Below are 20,936 nucleotides of genomic sequence, written 5' to 3' on the forward strand. Positions count from 1 at the left end.
GCTTGATTTGGTTAGCCTAAAAAAGTTAAAGTGGTGAAGTGGAACTGCTGACTTTTGCTGAATTTAGTTTTGCGACAAAGCGGATGCAGCCGACGCGGAGCCGAAAGAACGAAGTTTAGACAGATTTGTGTACTACCCATCATTCCCATGCTGGCTGAAGCGTCATGCGTTGCAGCTCCCATAGACACTAGCGCCAGAGTTCCCTCTAGTAAGTATTCTAGGAAACTCTATGGCGCTGCCCACACGTACAGTGTTAGTACACTGTACCACACGCGAGGAAAAGGCATTCAATCAGTCTCAAGTCAAGCCAAATCCATAATTGATGTCCATGGCGATGCTGCGTTTGAGCTTCACTTTTGTTTCGAATTGTTCTTTTTTCATTTTCGAGCCTCGCCAGCGGCCCGAAAGTCGCCGAATTATCCGATTTGCGGTCAAATCTGTCCGAAATAACGAACGCCCAGTCTCATAAAGTGATGCGTATATTTACGGGGACCAGATGACGTGTCCGAATTAACCGATCTTCTGAATTAATGAGAGTCGAATTACAAGCTTTTACTGTATAACGCTCGCCGTTAGCTACCTGAGGGATGTACGCTTTGTGGAGTAGTGCTTAGCGCACCGCGTTGCGCATTCAGAGGTCGCTGGTTCGATTCCGCGCTTCGGAAGCATTTTTCCGATTTATTTTTCTTTGGGATATTGATGTATATATACATACTTATACATATACGCAGCATGACGACGGCGACGGCAAAAATCAGCCGAGACTGTCCATATAATTGCTATTGCAATAAAAAAAAACATGAACAGCCTGACTGGCAACACGACATACACTATCTCCAGAACACAATGTCCAGGCTAGCACAATGCACATCACAACACAAGCAAATATCACGGCACAATGAAAGTAATGACTAGATGTTATCATGAAGAAATATGAGTTGCTCCACATGATCAGGCAGCAGGCGCTCCCTTCTAACAGAGACACACTCCCCCCCCTGCCACTGAAAAGGCACGCTTGCTTGGAACAGAAGTGGCTGGTATACGGAGGTACATGGGGCAAAGCTTTGCCAGAGTGGGGTATCTGAAGGTGCCTACAGTCCGCCATCAGTCACATGGGTCACTGTCTTTCTTCAGAAGTGGTCCCGCATAGTGAACGAGTGGTAGTGCGGCACGTTACGGCCGTATAATATTGAAAATGTACGGTTACATGATCGCCAACAGCGCTGCACGTCGGAGATGTACCGGCAATAAATCATACGTATTGGGGCGCTCGTCGCAGGCAGATATCGTGCCTCCATGTACTTACGATGTTTATCGCTCCTCTCGACAATGTTTTTATCTATACGAACGCAGCAGAAATGTGGAAGACGAGTTATTTTATGCATGATAATCGAATTGCATATTGGAATTTTTCGAATATTCGAAGTTATAGAATATTCGAAACTTTTCGAATACACAATTTTCGAATCGAATACGAATATTTTGAATGTAATATTCGACTAATATTCGAAAGTTTCGAATATTCGCATACCCCTAATTTTATTTTGTCAGTTAAATGTAACGGTAATGTTAATTGGCTAAAGTTTGCGAATATCAGTTTCAGATAAAGTGTTGCGGAATTCTAGGCCTGTCCTGAAGATGGTTGCCTTACTACTCAAAAACTACAGTCGAACTCCGCTACAACGAACGCCGCTTCAACGAAATTTCCGGTACAACGAAAAATTCTCGGTTCCCCGTCAACAGTCCATAGGAGTCAATGCATAAATATGCTCGCCACAACGAACACTTTTTCTGCTGCCGTTCCGCTTCAACGAAATTTGACGATGCCATTCGGGCTCAAAAATTTAATTTACCGTGCAATAAACACAATCTCGGACATTTCGATGCATTTTAGAACATAAAAATACGAATTCAATGTCTGAATCGCGTGTTGGAACCACCAGAAACCGCCGCTGTTGACTGAGCATGGGGGCCGCCATTGCTTGATAGCGACGGCGATCAGACTGCCCTGCTTTCGCAACTGGCTTGAGTTGCTTCTGAGTCGCAGACAATCCGAAGCCAAAGCTCAGTTGTCGACACTGGGGTGCAATCGCGAAACGATAGCTTTTCCGATGCCTTTCCAATACTTTTCGCGCTTCGCTAGTGGTCAGAGCGACGGTACATCCGCCACAACCGCGTTATCGACGCGAGCAGCCGTGGGGTGCAGTCGCGGTATGGTGCCTTTTCCAATGCCAATGCTTTTTGTGCTTTTCGCGCTTGGCCAGTGCGACCGGTGGTCGGAGCAACAATTCGTCCGCGTTATCAACGGGATCAGCCAGCCACGAGTGGTGGATAAGAATAGCATAGAATAAGGCGTAAGTCATCGCTCCGCGATAGCACGCCTGCATGACGCCATTGTCGGCGAATAGGCCTAGTGCGCTGCAGCTTTGAACCGAACAGGCAGCGCCATCGGACGGCCGCGGCCGAAAACTTAGGATTGTCGTTTGTTGCTCCCGTGCCCGCAGTCACGGTAGAAACGCATGGATCCTCGCCGAAAGGACGTAAAAACATCGCAGAACTCCGGTAATTTTCCGTACTTTTGCGTGCATGGCTGGCACAACAGCTGTAGGAACACCGTTCGGAAGCAACTAGCTTTAAAATTCTGCGGGTTACCTCAGAAGTCGGACGAAAATGAAAGACAACTCTCCCGCAGCTGTGTGGGGCTGCGTAATCAACGCCTCGAATTCCGTCCATAAGTGTCCCCACTCTCGTGCGTTTTTTTTTTTTCGCCTTTTATTATTTATTTTAATTGTATACACAAGCTTACAAGGTCACAAAGAAATAGGAAGATAGCGGGCTGACAACGGCCACCTAGAAGGGCAATGTGCCTGTCTGCGTCTTCTGCTCTCACGCGTGATTTCTCGCCAGCCAGAGTGGCGAGCAGGGGCAGACGGTGCGGAATCAGATACAAATTTGCCGCGTCCTCTTCGTTAGGAACGAAAACAGTTCGGTATGGCTCAGCACACGTAGAGCACTGAAAAATCAAAAGCTCACCTCCACTCGTACGTCGTAATCCACGGTTTTCAATTGCACTCTGCATTTCCCAATAATGTCGGAAAATTCCATCGCGCACATCAATTCTTCTTTCAGACCACACACTGACCACTCGCGTGCAACTTCGTACCAAGCGACCAAGAACTCCTTTTGAAACACACGTTATTGCCATTTCAATCCTACGGAAACCGCAGAACAACACACGATCGTGGCTTCTCCTCACGTTCACGCGCGGGCTGGCGGCCTTGGCTGGCGATGCGCTTTCCTAGCAGACGACAACCAGTGGCGAACTGATGGGCGCTTGCAGTTTCACTGTCTGTGCGCTCGCCTGTGTGTGTGTGTGCGTTGTGAGCCTGTTTGTGTGTGTGTGGGGGGGGTGGGTGGGGAGGGGGGGGTCATCTACTGTACCCGCGTGGAGGGACGGAAAAGAACTTGTTTCCGGCGCAAGCAGCTGTGTTTTGTCGGCTTTTTCTTTTCTTTTTTTTTTTCGTTGTTAGGGCTCGCAGTTCGGTTTTCAGCGAAAAGACGGACTGAGTGGGGCCTCTCTCTCTCGAATGGCTTGAGGAAAAAAGGGGACGAAGTTTTGTTGAATGCTTACGTTAACAAGAGTCTCTGCATGCTGGTTTTTCGGCTACAGCTTTAAAGGGCCCCTCACCAGGCCACATAGCTAATTTTAGTTAGACGCTGGAAGTTGTTGTGTGCCGAATGAAGAGCAGTATGCCGCAAGAATTTTTCAAATCGGTTCATTACGAGCTGAGAAAAACAATAATTTGTAGCGGCGCGATACCATGATGCGAGGAGGCGAGTTTCAAACCCTTGCCACTCTGTAGCCTTAGCAAGCCAAATCCCTTCCCTGCCCTCTTCACTTGACGCATACGCATGAACACGTCATGCGCATGCATGGTCACGTGCGCATGACGTGCCCGAGCCAGCCCGAGCACGCGAGTGGCGTTGCACGGCCGCTACCTCTTTTTTTTATGTAGCGGCCGTGGGCGTTTTGTCAGCGTTCTCTGTGGTGTACTGCCTGTTTCTGCGGAACGGGCATGAAAGTTGAGACTTTTGTACGGGCACGAGAGGGGCGCTATCATGCGACAGCGCCGCATTATTGTTTACTTGGACGCGGTAGAATAAATGAGCATGATGAGTGCTCGAACGCGCCAGAACATTACTTTCGTTTCCAGGGCTGGCGTCTGCCGATGCGCTAACCGCGGGGACACGAACGCATGGGAAAGGGAGGCACATTAGCCCCGCATCTCGCTGCGATTCACGAAAAAAAAAATTGAAAAAGACGCACACATTCTCTTTGTGTGTCTCATTATTTCTCCCAAGTTTTATTAATCTATTCAAGCAACAAATTACACAAACTACACATGTCGTGTGAAATAATTATCGCAGTGTCACGTGCTACTGTTGGCGACGTCAGAGCACAGTCGTCTACGTAGAGGAGCGACATCACAGCACTACCATCTACGTAGGGCCATTTTCTCATGTACGTCATCCCCTCATTCTCTAAAGCGCGCGCCCGCGAGAGGAAGGGCAAGCAGCGTTCACCTTGAAATTTGACCCATTTCCGCGGCGCGTAGCGTTGCAAATTTTGGCAGACGTGATCGTGAACGCCCAGTGTATGCATTGCACTCGTTAGCTCAAAATTGTCAAACCTGGTGAGGGGCCCTTTAAACGGCTGTAGTTTGAGAGGTTTTTCAGGCAGGAAAAAAACAAAAATAAACATAAGTTAGCACAGCGCATTTACACACGCGGACGGAAAGAAAAAAGAACTACGGTGGCCGTTCTTGGAGAACAGCGGCCGCCGCAACCGTAGCTGCCGCCTCGAACGTGCTCGGCCGGAGTAGTAAACAAGAAAAAACAGCAGCATGTGCTGGGAACTACTAGTGCGGAGTCGTAGGGTCTCCCTGTCCGTACCTATGTTGTTGCCACGATTCGATAAAAAATGTAAAAGAACAAAATGACACGTGCAAACGATTTGTCTTGGTTCTGAGCGACAAGCGGCTCTCTGCCTCCCTCGGGTGCCTCGAGGCGGAAAGGGGACGATAGGGTGGTTGAATGCCGACGAGAGTCGCCGACAGACCGACTTTTCGACAAAAAAGTGAAACACAAGTACACATGAGTCAACACGGGCCACTTATACTCGCAAAAAAGAAAAAAAAGAATGCTGTTCTTGGCGAAGAGCGGCCGCCGCAAACGTCGTCGCCTGCCTGAAACATGCAGGCGCGCTCGAAGTCGACAATCCTAACAGTGCGCCGCTGACCCGATAGAGGGCGAGAGCAGTAGCGCCACCATACCAGCTCACGAGGCCTATAGCCAGTGTTAGCGTGTTGGTGCAACTGTGCAGTTCGTGTTGCACGCCCGTGCTTGTTTGATTCGTTCGCGGAAGCCGTTGTTTCTAATAATAATAATATCTGGGGTTTAACGTCCCAAAACCACGCTACGATTATGAGAGACGCCGTAGTGGAGGGCTCCGGAAATTTCGACCACCTGGGGTTCTTTAACGTGCACCTAAATCTAAGTACACGGGCCTCAAACATTTTCGCCTCCATCGAAAATGCAGCCGCCGCGGCCGGGATTCGATCCCGCGACCTTCGGGTCAGCAGTCGAGCGCCATAACCACTAGACCACCGTGGCGGGAGCCGTTGTTTCTGCGTGCTTTTCAACGTGACGTCGCTATGCATATATGAGAATCGCGTCGTAACGCTGCTGGGGACGCAAAGGAAGCAGCAGGCACTTTTTGAATATTGGAAATAAAAGTTTCACTGTTCTACTAGCTCAGGTCAGCCATATTTTTTTTCGATTTCATTCGCTTCAACGAACATTTTTCCGAGCACCGTCAATTTCTTTGTAGCGGGGTTTGACTGTATTCGAATAGTATTCAATTCGGTATAATCACTATTTAATTTGGTTCTAAATTTCACTATTCGCACGCCCCTACTTTGGTCACATCTTTTGTTCTGCAGCGCACGTGCAAAATGGGCTAATGACAATAATGCTAATGCAAAAGGATGCCAAATCATCAAATGCTCTTTTGTATGTCAGCAGTACACAGCATGTGGAAAAGCATGGTGGTACGAGAGCGCCTTTTTGTGGTTAAATAACTCGGGTTCGCTGTACCAAACCTTGGTACAGCGAACCCGGCAGCAATAACAGTAGGTACTTATGTGTATCGTTAATATGTCATTATTCCTTTTCATTCCTGCGATACCCTAATTGTAACAAACAAAAAGAGGTAAATATGTTGATTCACATGTAGTTACACCATGACAAGCACACCTTCTAGCCATCAGATACATTTGCACAATTGAATATGATAAATCAATTCTATGGAAGCATGCAAGGTGAAACACAATTTGGATCCGAATTCGGAAGACTTTTTCAAGTAAGGTGCTCCCTTTTTATGATGGAAATCCACAAGAATAAAGATTTCCTTCATGAAACTAACGTTTCCAGTTTAAATAAATCAAGTTTTTATAGATTCTACCTTTATGAAGGGAATCCGTATAGATTTCTTTTGCAGCTTCTTGCTACTAATAGATGGATGATGATCTTTTCCTTTCACATTTGTACTGTTGCACTGAATGCCATCACCCTCAACAGCATAATGTTTGTACTACACTATAACTTCATTATAATGAACTCACATCTCACACGAATACAACTTCGTTATATCTGAAAATTCGTAATAAATGTGCATTCATAGCACTGTATCTATGACAAGACTATTTTTCATTTAATTCGTCGTAGCCGACACTTCGTTATATCCAAGTTCGTTATATCGAGGTTTGAGTTATAATGCTAATGCAAGCATGTACACAAATAAACGTGCGACTAATAAATGAAACGAAACCAAAATATGAGTGCAGCTAACATTGGGAAACACGAAACTTCCTTCCTGAGCTTGCAAAGCTCATTTTCATGCCACTGGTGCAGAGTCCGCTCTCACCTCAGCCACTGTCTGCGACGGATGCACTCGGTGGTTGATGTAGGCAAACGCTTCCGCTGGAACCACATTATCCTGCAGCAACACGAAGGAAATACACATGAAACGTGCTTGTAACACCCGTGTAATGAATAACTAGACTGTGAACTGTTCTGCACAACAGGGCAGATTTACTCGCAGACCACGTATATGACTTTGTGACATCTTCAAGAAAAAAAAAAACAATATGTTTAACCATTTTGGTTACGTTCGTGCTGGCACATATACCAGTAAATTGTGCCTGCAGTTCACTTTTTATATTTTATGACTTTCTAATTTGTTCGCCCCATGTAAAGGCTTGTAGCACTATGAGTAGAAAATAAATTTTGAAAAGAGCAAATATCTAACAGTAGGGTAGGTAGTTTACTAACATCCCTAAACAAAAGATTGCTCACTTTATGTCAGTCCATCTGGCAGTACTAAAGTACGGCACAGGAAGCATGTATAGCATACAAATTTGATAACAATGACGAGCTGCACCAATGAGCAATGCAAGAAAATGCAGAGAGAAAATGAAGAACCTTTACATGAATTGACTGCAAAAGCACAGCGTGTCAGGGTGTGTATTCTATTCGACATCCATGTCACGCGACATTGCACATGGCATTAACATGCAAAGTGCTACGCAAAAAAAAAACTACGTACAGGCACACACCACAGATTGCCCAAATGACGACACTACAAACAACAAACGATCTTGCATTGGATGCGAAGCCGTGTGTATGGAACTTTCTTTTTTTTTTATAGTCGGGCACTGCTAACAGTGCTTCTGACAGCTAGACATACTGCAGTAACCATGGTAACTGACATGGCGAGAAGAGGCAAGGCAGGTGCGTCAGTTTGTGTCATGCATGCTAAAATGTGGGCGGTCTCAAACCAAGTGTAACTGGTACTTCCCACTCATGCATTCTGCGCGAGTGCGTTGATCTATGAATGTTAGGATATTCTGGGAGGGGCGAATAGCAGTTTCAAAACCAAACTTTAACTGCCCTTGAAGCAACACCTTCCAAACAAGTTGACAGAAAGCTGAAGGGACCTCCTCCAGTTTTCAATCAATTTGTGGGCTCAAGCTGGGGTCATTCCAGCTCCGGTTTCCTCTTACATTCCATATTTTATGGCCTTTATTAGCGCCAGTCGGTTCTACGGTGAAGAAAATTTCAACAGCGCGGGAATAAACACGAATGCACGAAAAGAGCTAACACGGACAATTTTCTTCACAATCAACTACCAACTCGGCCAAACACTTACGTTAATCGGTTATGTTCTACGGTGTCGGCTGCGTCAAACTTATTCAATCAGAACAATGTTTTTATTCGGATGCGTAGCCAGTATGCATCATTGGTTGGAGTGGTAGCAAACCATGTTTCCAGCATATTCAGAAACTAAAGCTAGCACATCACAGTCGATCGAGCGGAGCAAAGTTGCCAAGTTCCAAAGGATCCACCTGGGGTCAGTCAAAGAACCTGTGGCCCTTCAAAGTTCATAGTAGTGACATTGCTCAAAATGTCTTCTTTGATTGCAATAGTGAATTTTTGTCAGTCAGTGCACCAACACCATCTTCGATGTCTGTAGTATCGAGGCTGATGGTTAAGCTATAGAAGTGCTCAATACTGACTACTGTGAAGAAACCTGCTGTTACTTGGCTACTGTAATGCAGCTTTCTTTTACAATAACAAATGATGGAAATTACCGTAAAAACCGTGTATAGACCGAGGTTTTCTTTCTAGATGTTGTGATGTGAAATTTCTGCCCCGCACTATACGCGGATCCCAAAAATTTTCAACCCGAATTCAGTTTTGCTTTCGCCATTGCGCGGCGCTATTATCATCAGGCTTCCGCATTAGGTGGCATTAGTCCTATGTAACCACTTGGCGCACTTCACGACGGCAACGATTTTATGCCATGTCAGGACCGCGAAAGGAGTATTCGGCTGCCTTTAAAAGAAAGGTGACCTCAGCTGCCAAAACCATCCGCAACTGCTGTGGGGGGGGGGGGCGGTTCGGTGTAAACGAGCGAAGCATTTGCGGTTGGGGGAAAGAGAAGGAAGCCCTCTTTATGCACAGCGGCGTGAGAAGCTTCTGGGGGTCCAAGAATGGAGTGTTTCCCGACGTTGAACGGGAATTGACAAGACTTCGTTCGGGAGCAACGGAGTACTGCTGGGCCTCCCATCGATTCTCGTGCTCAACGCGCTTCGGAATCACCTGGCGGACTCCGTGAAGCGACTGCAGCGCGACTCCCGCACCAAGCAGGATGACATTTCAGCTGCAACCGCTTGATGTGTGCCTAAATAAACCATTCAAGGACCACATCAAGCGCCTGTACATGGAGTGGATGAGGTCCGGAGAGCCGGGAGTGACCCCAGCCAGACGGCTGAAATGGGCCTAGCCAGCAATGCTGTGCACATGAATCGGCAAGGCTGCATTCGCGAGGCGCCCGTTCGTCATGCTTGATTTCAATCACCCTTGATGACAATAAAGATGAGGTGCGGTGGGAGGACATCTCTGACAAGAGAGTTTTGGAAGAAAGTGTGTCAGACAACAATGAATAAGTCTGAAAATAAATGTAGTATTCAGTTTCTGTTTTCCTCTGGCTATATTCGGGTGAGAACCTTTTCTCACGTTTGATACACCTCGGACCATATGCAGGTCCGAGCTATATGCGGGTTCTTATGGTATGCGCATGCAGTGAAAGTTTTTCATTTATCAGTAGTGACAGCATGATAGTAGCCAAAAATACGGACTAACCAGGTGGCATATGTATGCTTCGTTCGCCAAACGAAGGTGGCAGGCAGGTTGCATGCGTTAAGCTTCATTCGCCATTTATGAGAACAATACCATCGATATTCTGGTTGATCGGATAATTCAAACTCCCAATTATTTGGACATCTTGATGGTAACTGTCCAAATATTCGGTTAGCAACTCCATAAGGAACAAACTGAATGTTACACCTGTGTAACCTTCAGGTCCATGCACATGAATACATTTACTACATGCACACAAAAAATATTACAACGATAATTTCGTGCATTTTAACAGCTCTCAGTGGTCACTACAGTGAACTCCCTTTAAAAAGAACTTGAAAGGACCATGAAGGATTGCTTGGCATATCAGAAGTTTGTCTTATCAGAACCTGCCCCCCTCCCTCCTCCTGAAAGAAGAATCGGCAACATGCCCAGGTGCATGCAAATATCTTTTAGTTCAAGTACAAAGAGTCAAGTACACTTGCAATGAAGGAAAATGACAGATTTCATTTATTTGAGAAAGTAATGTGTCACGGCGCTCTTGCCTGGTTTGATCCAGTCCATAGTGGATATCTGTCACTGTTGTGCACATTGGTGAGCAGCAACAAATGATGACATATCACCTAGTGATCTTAAAAATACTTCAGTTCCTTCGTGCTGCTCAAAATGGTTCCTTAAGGCACTTATGTAGGCATCTGCTGCATCGTTTGTCACTGGCACTGGCTCAGGCCCTGTGATGGCATGTTTGTCGTCCTCCGACGTTACCTTTGAAGGCACCTCGAGAACCTCTTCAATCGCAGTGTCCAATGTGTCTTCCCTGCACGTTGCCACATTTTCATCGATGCTGACGTAAATGCTCATGCCCACAATGAGTCCTTTACTGCCTAGCAGTGCAACCGAGCTCTCCTCTTCCTCGTCATCGACTATCCTGCGCCGAGCTCTTAGGCACCACAAAACAATCATGACAGAATGAATTCATGATAGTTGCATTGGTCACCTGGCTCCAGGCATTTGTGAGGATCGGCGATAGTGCCTTATCAGGCTGCTGATCACTCCCTGGTCCACTGGCTGGAGCTTCACCGTGGTGATCGTGGGCAAAAACTCCAAACAAATGGCTTGAAGATCGGCGACGTGTCCTTGCCCAGGGAAGTTGTCCTCTAGGAATATGATTTTTCTCTTTTCTTTTGGAAACGGTGATCCAGCCCTTGCAGCCACTGCTCAAAAATTGAACGCGTCATCCAAGATTTCGTGTTAGCCCTGTAGGTTACCAGGAGCGTTTCAGAATGCTTGAAACAGTGCGGCAAATTTGATTTGCTGCGCTGCGGTTTGAAGCTGATGACCAACTGCTTCAGTTCGTCGTTTCCCAACATATTCGTGCCGACGCGTACAGTAACTCTCACTTCGCTGTGCTTGACCCCTATGCAGTCGTTACCAGTGAGAGTGAGCATCTTCCGAGGAAGCAGTTGGGTAAAGAAGAGTCATCTCATTGATGTTATATATGTCGTCAGGGTCGTAATCTTGGAGTATCTGTTTCAGCTTGGTAAGCCTCTAATTGATGCAGGTCGCTTTGTCAACGGTGGCGGCCTCACCAACAACAGATCGGAAAACGAGTCCGTACCTTTTTCTGACACAACAGAGCCGTCCGTCGCTACAGGAAAATCCAACGTCCATCCGTAGGGTAACTTCCTCAGATTTTGCCTTCAGAACGACGCCGTTCAAAGGCAGATTTGCACTGCAACCACGTTGTATTCACATGAGAAGAACATCTTTCAAACCCTTGTGCGCAGCCGTCCACATCTTCTACCGCTTCGGTGCAAAGTCGCCATCGCTCAACATGGCAGTTACTTGCGCACCATCCTTTATGATGCCAAGCAATGTGCTTTTAGCAATCCCGAACTTGCGTGAAATTTCGGTCTTCGAGAGCTTGCCAGCTGCCACTTCAGACAAAATTTCCGTGTTTCTTGAAAGCGGTGAACGGCCTTCCGTGAACAGTTTTGCTCGCTGGCCACAGTAACCCTTTCTGCGAGGCCAGCGAGCAAAAAAGCGCAAGGGACGGCGGATAGTTCATTGCTGGCTCGGTGCGGAGAAAGAATTTGCTTTCTCAGCGATGGCGAGGTCAGGGAATACCCAGGAGGAGGGAGCCGTATGACGCTGAGAAACGGCATTAGTCAGGAGAGTTGCTCAGTTTGCAAATAGAGTCTCGACCGTCGCTTTCCCTTAGCGGCCGAGCTTGAAAATCTTTCTCTCTTTCTCTTTTTTCCTTGTTTGATTTGGCCCTGGCTCCATGGGTCGAAGGGTGGAGGAGGTGGTGGCTTAATTAGTGGGATTTTCATTTCTCGCTCCCTGCGGACGTGGGAATTCATCCCAACATTGCTATAATCGCTTCACAAAATTGCCAGCAGTAGCGGTCACCACGAAAGTCTCCATAGAGTAGGTGCAAGGCTGTTCGTTTCAGGCAGACTTTTTTTTGCATTGGGTCTATGGAAAATCAAACAAACGTTCCCACGTTGTTCAGGATAAATAAGAATTCATTTTCAATGAGTTCGTTTTAACGGTAGTTCACTGTATTTACCCTGCACAACAGAGTCACATTGCAACTTTGAAGTGTACCTTAATGCCACCCATAATGCGAGTGACTGTGGTAGTGGTGCGGATCAAGGGGTCCATCTGCTGGCTCCGTGACATGAACCTGCACATTGAATTTTTTTTTCTTTCCGTCAATGTCATATCGCGTTCCTAACAGATAATGCGCTTAGCCATCATGGGCAAGTAATGCTGCTTTTAGACACCATTAACAATACATGAGCCGGACAGTGGCATACAAAATTACTCGGTGTCAGCAATGATTCCAGCAAAGGAATGCTGCACTGTGAAGAATGTGACTGCAGTCTAGCTCAAAAAAAAAAAAAAAAACATTTTATGGTCCCTTAAGTACAAATGCACACCTACTCAATCCAGAACAAGGCGTTCCAATCAAGAACCTCTCAATACACTACAGATTTATACGAAGAGATGATCAGCTGCATTGATATGGAAAGAAGAAATGTTGATAGAATACAGTCGATCCCGGACATATCGAACTCTGATATATCGAATTATTGGCTATATCGAACAGTTGAGAAATCCCCTTGAATTTCCCATGCAAAAGTATGGGGTTGGTGTGCACGTATATCGAACTCCCGCACGGCGAAACATCCGCTATATCGAACGCTGCCCCGCGCCGAAGCCCAGAAAGTGCATTTTTCCTAACAACTATTGATCATTTTTCGGCCGCGTTCTTGTAAGTTCCAATCCCTCGTCGTGCGCAGGTGACGAAATTGCGTTGCTCTAGTTCGTTGCGCAGCGCTTGTCAGGTCACCGGTATATTTGATGCGCGGTTCGCAGGTTTTAATGCACGGGCTAGTGTTTTTCAAAGAGGCTGATTGCCGAGAGCACCAAAATGAGAATTCGAAGTGACTTAGCAGCCTTGTAACGCTTGCATTCCCTTCCTTGTCTTTTCGCGCACGATGGCATGCGGGCCCGCAAAGCATGGCCTTCGAGATCCGCAACCTCACGACGTATTTTTAGTGTTTTCGGTTTTAAAATGCGGATCTCAGAGGCTACGCTTTTTTTCGCATTTCTCGCCAAAGTAGCGGCTGCCATCTGCAAAGCCACAAGTGCCATCGGTATCGCCAACATGTCGACGGTGGAAAAATGTTTCTTCGTGCAGCTATGGTGGCTAGATGGGGAGGTGTGTGAAACGGCGCGCCGTGGAGAGAGCGGACCTTCAGGACGCTGCGGCGGCGCTGCTGTCGGCACGGAGATGCGAAAGACGCGCGACCGGTCGCCTCCGCTGCGAAATAACGGACTTCGCACGCTCTGTAATCGAGCTATCTGCCAGAAATGTGCAAGATCAATGGCAGCGCGCATGCCGTACAGTTCATCTTCCACTAAATACACTTTCACGTCGACATCATGCGATGTAAAAAAACATACAGTCGCCTTCTTCTCCGTGTGTTAGACAACGGTGAAACAAGGGTAGTTTGAACCCTGCCGTAACTTTCAATTTCGTATGAGTATATATACACGCGCAGACCAGTGGCGTAGCAGGGGGTGGCACACCGGGCCCGTGCCACCCCCCCCCCCCCCGAATTTTTTTCTGCCATGGGATACAGAGCACAAAATGACGATCGACCACATCTGCCTGCCCGGTACGCACATCATTCAAGGAGGTGCCTCCCCTCCTGGCACGGACAAGGGTGCTTGAACACCCCTACCCACCCCAGAAAAGATTTCTGGCTACGCCACTGGTGTTAGACAAGCTGGTTCTGTACACTAGGGCTGTTCCTTGAAAATATTATAACAGGGCGAGAACGCCTCTTAGCCATTAAAGTGGTGAGTGCATGCAATTCTCATAAAATTAAGTTCTGGCAAGGATTGGCTGCCTTACCTTTCAAAGTACACAACGAGCAACATGTTCGCTTGGAAGAGCTCAGGACAGGACCATGCTTAAAATGAACATTTATTCAAAAATCTATAAATATTTAGCAAAGTACAAGTACATAACATGAAAAAAAAATATTTACAAATTCACATAATGCACAAAATTTTAACTGGTACAACTGGAATAATATAGCAAAACATCACATTTATGAGGTAAGACTTCACATTCGCAGTAAGGAATGTTGAAAGCTTCTGGGCAGTAGAACTTCTTAATTATCAACTCTTCGAGTTCACATAAAATAAGGCAAAATGGAACTTCGTATTTATACAAACACTGAAATGTTCACAAGATAAATGCGTTCCATCATGTAGTTCGCCTATCTTAAGGTGCTTCATCTTGTCTCTTTTAGCCTGTCTTGATGCGTTCTCATCTGCCACTAGAAAATGAAGCCTAGTTATCACATAAAATCTGATCACTTCATTTGTGACCTATACATTGTGCTGTGCGTAGCCAACCGTGTTAAGCTTGTTAACAGAGAGGCAGGAGATGAGATCTTTTATGCTGTTGCTCTTCAGCTTGTTAAAGCTAAAGCAGTGCGTAAAGGCATCTTCCATTTTCAAGACCAGCTGTGCTTGTGAAGGGTACATCCGTCCTCTTCTATCCATGTGATTTGTTAAACATGACTGTCTTGGACGCGGGCCCTGGCTGTCCCCTTGTAGCAACAACTCTGCACAGTCACCACATTTGGTTTTCTTTAGTATGCTTCGAGCTACATACCCAACAGACATAGTATGTTACACGCGAGTCACTTTTTTCCCCAACCAAATCACGGTGGTCTGGAAGGGCATCACATTGCATTTAACATCTCATGGACCTCATTGAGCTGCCATACATCTAAAAGATCATCAAGCTTGTCTTGCACAAATTTTAGGTTGCAACTGTTGCTTGGACCTAAAAGGCTATTTAACAGGCCCTCTGAAACATTGCCACGCGAGGGAGACCGTGCCAAGGTCTGAAAACTGAGGCAACCATTCAACGCTGCTGTTTTCCTTTTCGGTGGGAGCTTCTTCGTAAGGTACGACGGAACATTCGGGAAAACAGTCCGTATGGCGTCGGGAGTCAGGCAGGGACGGTCTCGGCGAATTTGTACGGTTTCACCATTGATCACATGTTTGTACGTCCGAATGATAAATCGCTCATCTAAATGCGCTTCGCAAACGACACAGCTTTTCTCCAGTGACTTGTCTGCACGCGGGATCAAGCGCTCCCAAGCAGGGGCGTAGCCAGAAATTTTTTACGGGGGGGGGGGGGGGTTCAACCATACATTATGTATGTTCGTGCGTGCGTTTGTATTGTGCGTGTATATATACCCAAGCAAAATTGAAAATTCTGGGGGGGGGGGTTGAACCCCCCCAAATCCCCCCCCCCCCCTTGGCTACGCCCCTGCTCCCAAGCCTTGCTTCGTTCGTCGTCTTCAGGAGCGGTGAAAAGGGACGTTTTTTTACCCTGCTTTCTGGCGGAAACATACCCAGAAGTGCATCCTGGAGCAAAGCAGTGTCTCTGTCTCTTTTCAATCACCATAGCTGTAACGAGCACGGCCACATTGCCAAAAGAAATCACTGAAGGCAGCGGCACCACGGCAGCATTTCGCTAAAACATACGTGTTCCCCGATGCACCACGAGCATGAAGGCATCTCCGTGGCGACAAGCGCGCCACCTAGCAGCGTCATGGAGCACTGGCGCGCCTCCTCTCACAGCGCAGGCTGCCCGATGCTGACACCTCCCCATCTAGCCACCATAGTGCAGCGTTGTCTCTTGCGGAAATGTGTACTTCGCGCTTTGTTCTTGATAAATCGTCATTCGGGAGTCGAACTAAGCATTTTCCAGCTCGTAGCGATAAAAATGATGACCGGTGCTTGGAACGACGTCAAGTAAAGCACCGTCGCGCACTGTTTCCTTACGGGCCTTGGTGCCAGGTGACGACATCGGGCGCGTCATGACCGCCGACTACGGCGTACGGTGCGTCAGTGAATTTTGCGACTTAGCGTTTCCGGGTGCCGTATCAGACGGGAGCACAACGAGTGATTTCATTGGTGCAGATAACGACGTAGTTGTTTCTTACTGCATCGATGCCGAGATCATAGCTGACGTTGCCGGTGCTGCGGAAATGGACCCGTGCGGTTTGAAGATGCCAGCCGCCGTTGCCACCGCTAAACCATTTACCGCGCTACAGAGCTCGCATCAGCGTTCAGCGACGATCACCGCTGTTGTGGCGGAAGGTGCTGAATTTGCTTATTTGGAAAGCTTCAATAATATTGACGATGACTTGATGAATTCACGGCGCGCAAGAAGCAAGACAAGTTGACGGACTTTTTTCATGCGAAATAAAGTGCGCTAACTTGCAAAAGAAGTTCTCGCCTTGTTCTTTAGCATAAGTGAGCGAATCGTTATGTTCGCGCTTTTCACGATTTCAGAAAACTGTGTCGTGGCCTGCAGTGCTTTAATTAAAGCCTTACATACGCATATTTCGTATTTCGAATTATCGATATACAGTAGAAGCTCGTTATAACGACGCGGGATATAACGAACTAATGGATATAACGAAGCAATCGTAATTCCCCTTGAAATTCCCATAGACGCCCATGCATTTAAAACCTCGTTTTAACGAAGCTAAAATTTCCTCGCAATGGATATAACGAACCTTTTTTTTTCCCACCGAGCATTTACTGACCATTTTGGTAGCCGGCAAGTCAATGTTTTATAGCGCGCGACGGTTTACGTCCCATCACGGATTCGGTAATTCAAAACTCGCGCCTCGCGCTCCCGAGGAGCCGCCTGCCAACACGCGCGAGGGTGCGCGTCTGCCTGCCTCCCCTTCCACTGAAACTCGTGGACCCACCCGCGCACGTCACCCGGCCTCCCCTCTCCCGCCCCGCGGAACTCGTGGACCCGCCCGCTCTCCTGTTGCGCGCGTGGACTGCGTGGACGGCGACCGCGCGGCGTGAGCGCGGGCCTTTTTGCTTGTCGTTCGCTGCGTGTGCATCAGAACAGCGTCTCTCTCGGTTCCCGCCGCTAGACAAGAGATGGACGACGGCAACGGCAAACGAAAGCGCAAAACGATTACAATCGAGCCGAAGGCGGCTATGTTGAAAGCCGTTGAGTCCGGCGTCAAGAAGAAAAAAGTTGCCGAAGATTTCGGCGTGGCGTTGAGCACGGTACCGCAAGCGTGTAATCGACCGAATTCTACTCAATATGAGCACGAAGCGCGAGACTACAATCGACCTCTACATGGCGATCAAGATGCTACAGGCTGCTTGGATGTCTGTAACAGCAAGCACGATCGCCAACTGCTTCCGGCATGCCTCATTTGGCGTCAACAGCGGCGGTGACAGCGAAGATATCGGTGCTGCCGCCAATGAGGGTGCCGCGGGTGACCACCTGGCGTCGTGGGACGCTCTCCTTGACGCCGGAGTTGTGCCCGACTGCGACACCTTCTGCACGTACGTCAGTGCCGATGCTGACGCGGTGACAACCGAAGAGCTGACAGAGGCTGAAATTGTGCGCGCGGTGACAGGGGTGGTGAATGACGACAGTGACGAACGTGTCGACGACAGCCCGGAGTTGGTGAACCCGATGTTCCGACGTCCGCGCAAACGCTGGATGCGGCAGACCTGCTGCGCCGCTTCTTCGGCGCTCACGATGACGGCGAGGACGGACTCGACACAGCGGCAGCGGCCGAAAAAGCCATCATTCGTCTGAGGAAGACACGGCAGAAGTCTATTAAGGTCTATTTTTCTGCTAAGTGAGCCGCCAGCTGGTGCGCCGAGTTTGGCGTGAATAAAGTAGCAGTTCTTTGCTGTTCTTTCTTTTTTTTTCTTTTGCTAGTTTTTCTCCGTGCGACGGCCGTTTTTCGTTTGCGTGGCGGGATGCTGTGGGATTTGGTGGTCAGTACATCCTCTCTTGCGTGCTAATTTTCGGTAGAAATGGATATTGGCTATAACGAACTAATGGTTATAACGAAGTAATTACGACTCCCCCTTCAACTTCGTTATAACGAGGTTTCTCAAACTATTTCGCGGTCCCCTTCGAGTTCGATATATCCGGGATCGACTGTAGACACTTTCTTTCCATACCGCTTTACTTTGAGCAAATGTTATGCCGGCCAGTCGAGCAATTCACGATTATGAAATGCCCTAAACTGTTCTGTCCGGCAAATATGCTTGCACTCCGTGTTCAAAGTGCCTTCAGTGTTGTACAAAGAAAGTAGCTCTCATAGCCAGCACTGTGCACCCCCTATCAAATCCTCTGAAATTAGGCGAAATTTTCATAAAACATGACAAAGAAAGCTTAATGGTAAGGTGCTCTAGCAATGAACAAAAATGCACGAGGTTCATTGCTTTCATGCCTTTTTCATAAAGAGCTACAGCCAAACCGCACCGTGAAGTCACATTGACATAAAAATAGCTGCCTTATATCCAAAAATTCTTATTAATAAACGTATATTCTTATTATAGGTAATTCGTTGTAAGTAGAACCCCGCTGATACGTTTTTGAAGGGACCGTAGGAAATAAACGTAAGAGACGGGAAACGTAAGAGCCGAAAAACAGGAAAAACGGCAAAATATTTAGTGGTACAGAATTTTATTTCAATTCTTACGAGCAGCACGAAAATTGGCGCGCTCAGCCGCGATCTAGTCGACGAATAGAAACGCGGAGCTTAGGACGGCCTTATCCACAGAAATGTAATCAACGTATGTGATTTTTTTAACACCAACAGCTGTAGGCATGAAAGAACTAAGCACACGCAATCACGACCGGCGCGGCGAGTCCGACCGCGAACCGCTCGCACGACCATGCGAGCTCCAACCAGCTCGAACTCCTCCCGTTCTCCGACAAATAACGATGATGATGAGTCTACGCCAACGCGATGGCAGAAGTGAATGCCAATCTCGAAGGCCTTGCTTTCGCAAGCAATTACGTCATACACGCCATGTTTGTGCAATGCAAATCTCAGAGGCTATGCTTTTGTCAATAGTAAATGCCAATCTCGAAGGCCTTGCTTTCGCGAGCAGTTACGTCATAGACGCCATCTTTGCAATTTGAATCTCGAAGGCCATGCTTTTGTTTGCATCAATTGAAAGATTCTGTTGCTTGCGCCTCTCATGCGGCTAATATTACGGTCAAACGAGGCCAAGCTGCGTGAAAATGCGTCATGGCCGCTCTCTTTGGTAGTCACTCGGTCGGCTCCAGGCGCACTTCGCGACGTATCATACGGGAACGGTCCGACAGTTACGATGTAACAGCGGGGTTCCCAATACATTGTATCCTATGGGAGCTATGCCGGGACCGGCGGAAAACGACGTAACAGCCGGGAAAACGCAGCAGTGAGGAACGTAACAGCGGGGTTCTACTGTATCAGTACTCGCGATATCGAGGTTTGCCTTTACAATATGACGTTACGTAACAGTCAAGTCATGCATCATCTATCACATCGTCTATTACTTTTGTCCTGTCATGAAAGCGGAGGTAATGGTTAGTCCCCTGTGATGAGGTCAGTCAAGCACTCACCAGCTGATGGCAGGTCCAAGGAGCCAGATGTTGGCCAGAGCAAGTCGGAAATGGAATGGCACCTGCAACGAACCAACTGTCCTCAAGAGCCATACAGCAAAGCTGTGCTGCGAAATACACATTAAAGGGATACTGAACCAAAATACAGGCGGTTGCATGCAAGTGCGAGCCACGACGTCAAAGCCACTGCGGCGGATGCGGGGTGCACGTCTTCCTGCCCAGCTCCCTCCCTTTCTCCAGCTTGTCTTTACATCCCACTCTCCCCCTTCCACAACGGCACATTAGGTGGGGTAAAGCCCCATTGTTCAGGGGGCTTTACCACATCCGGGAGCATTGTTCGCTGCCGGTGCCACTCGTAGTGGTTCTAGGAACTGTAGTGGGGGCTGAGCGGGTTGAGAGACACGGCCGACGGCTGGCACAGTTGGCACACCAGTTTCCGGTGCCGTGAAACTTAGCCTCCTCTAGTTCACAGTGCAGCTGCTAGACATGGCAGTTCGCGAAAGAACGTATTCAACTGATTATTTTCCGCTAGTTTCTATCTCAAATGAAGGTTTTGTCTACCGATTTCAGGCCCCAATCTGTCAGTTTGGCCGAAAATCTCGGTGCCAAAAATTTTGTTCAGTATCCCTTTAAGGTGGCGTGTGACTTCGTTTGCTCAAAAAATTCAATTCTGACATTTTGCAATAATCTGATAGGCATTTCTTTATCCTCCCGAAAATGTATCACACTTGGGTACTCGCGGTTTCAAAAATAATTTTTTGTCCTTTTTATTCGATACATTGACAGGAAATGTGGGTGTACCTCACAGTAGTCTCTGCGTTTTCTCAAAATAACATTTCTGGAGGTTTGTGCACCTTTTTCTCGGGAACTGGAAGGTATAAGCAAACAAAAATTTTCAAGTATTGGCATTTGCGTAACTGGAACTAGAATCAGCAGCCAAGGAGCATTTGTATTTTTTTTTCAGGCATGTGCGAATTTGAAAACACTACTATGGGCAGTTGAACCAGCCCACGTCGTGGCGGAGAGGCTAGGCCTATTTGTCCCGATGTGGAAGCAGCCGTTTATGTGCTAGCTCGTGCCCCAACAGACCTGAATAAAGATTTTTCATTCCATTCCATGTGCGAATATTCGAGCACTTCGCGTATTCGAACTAGTATTACAGTATTCGAATTCGCTTCGACAC

At 47.5% G+C, this 20,936-nt stretch overlaps 1 protein-coding gene across 1 annotated transcript in view; it reads right to left on the reverse strand.

The window, feature by feature from the left end:
- The window catches only part of LOC119399612 (N-fatty-acyl-amino acid synthase/hydrolase PM20D1), a 56,456-nt gene that overhangs the window by 14,866 nt on the left and 20,654 nt on the right, over positions 1-20,936 (reverse strand). Inside the window, exons 7-9 of the mRNA XM_049417791.1 lie at positions 19,754-19,815; positions 12,373-12,451; positions 6,986-7,057 (exon numbers count right to left, since the gene is read on the reverse strand). Of these exons, the coding sequence (XP_049273748.1) occupies positions 6,986-7,057; positions 12,373-12,451; positions 19,754-19,815 (213 nt within the window). The remainder of the gene's footprint in view (positions 1-6,985; positions 7,058-12,372; positions 12,452-19,753; positions 19,816-20,936) is intronic.

This window comes from Rhipicephalus sanguineus, chromosome 7 (genome assembly GCF_013339695.2).
Source record: "Rhipicephalus sanguineus isolate Rsan-2018 chromosome 7, BIME_Rsan_1.4, whole genome shotgun sequence".
In the NCBI taxonomy this organism is placed as follows: Eukaryota; Metazoa; Arthropoda; class Arachnida; order Ixodida; family Ixodidae; genus Rhipicephalus; species Rhipicephalus sanguineus.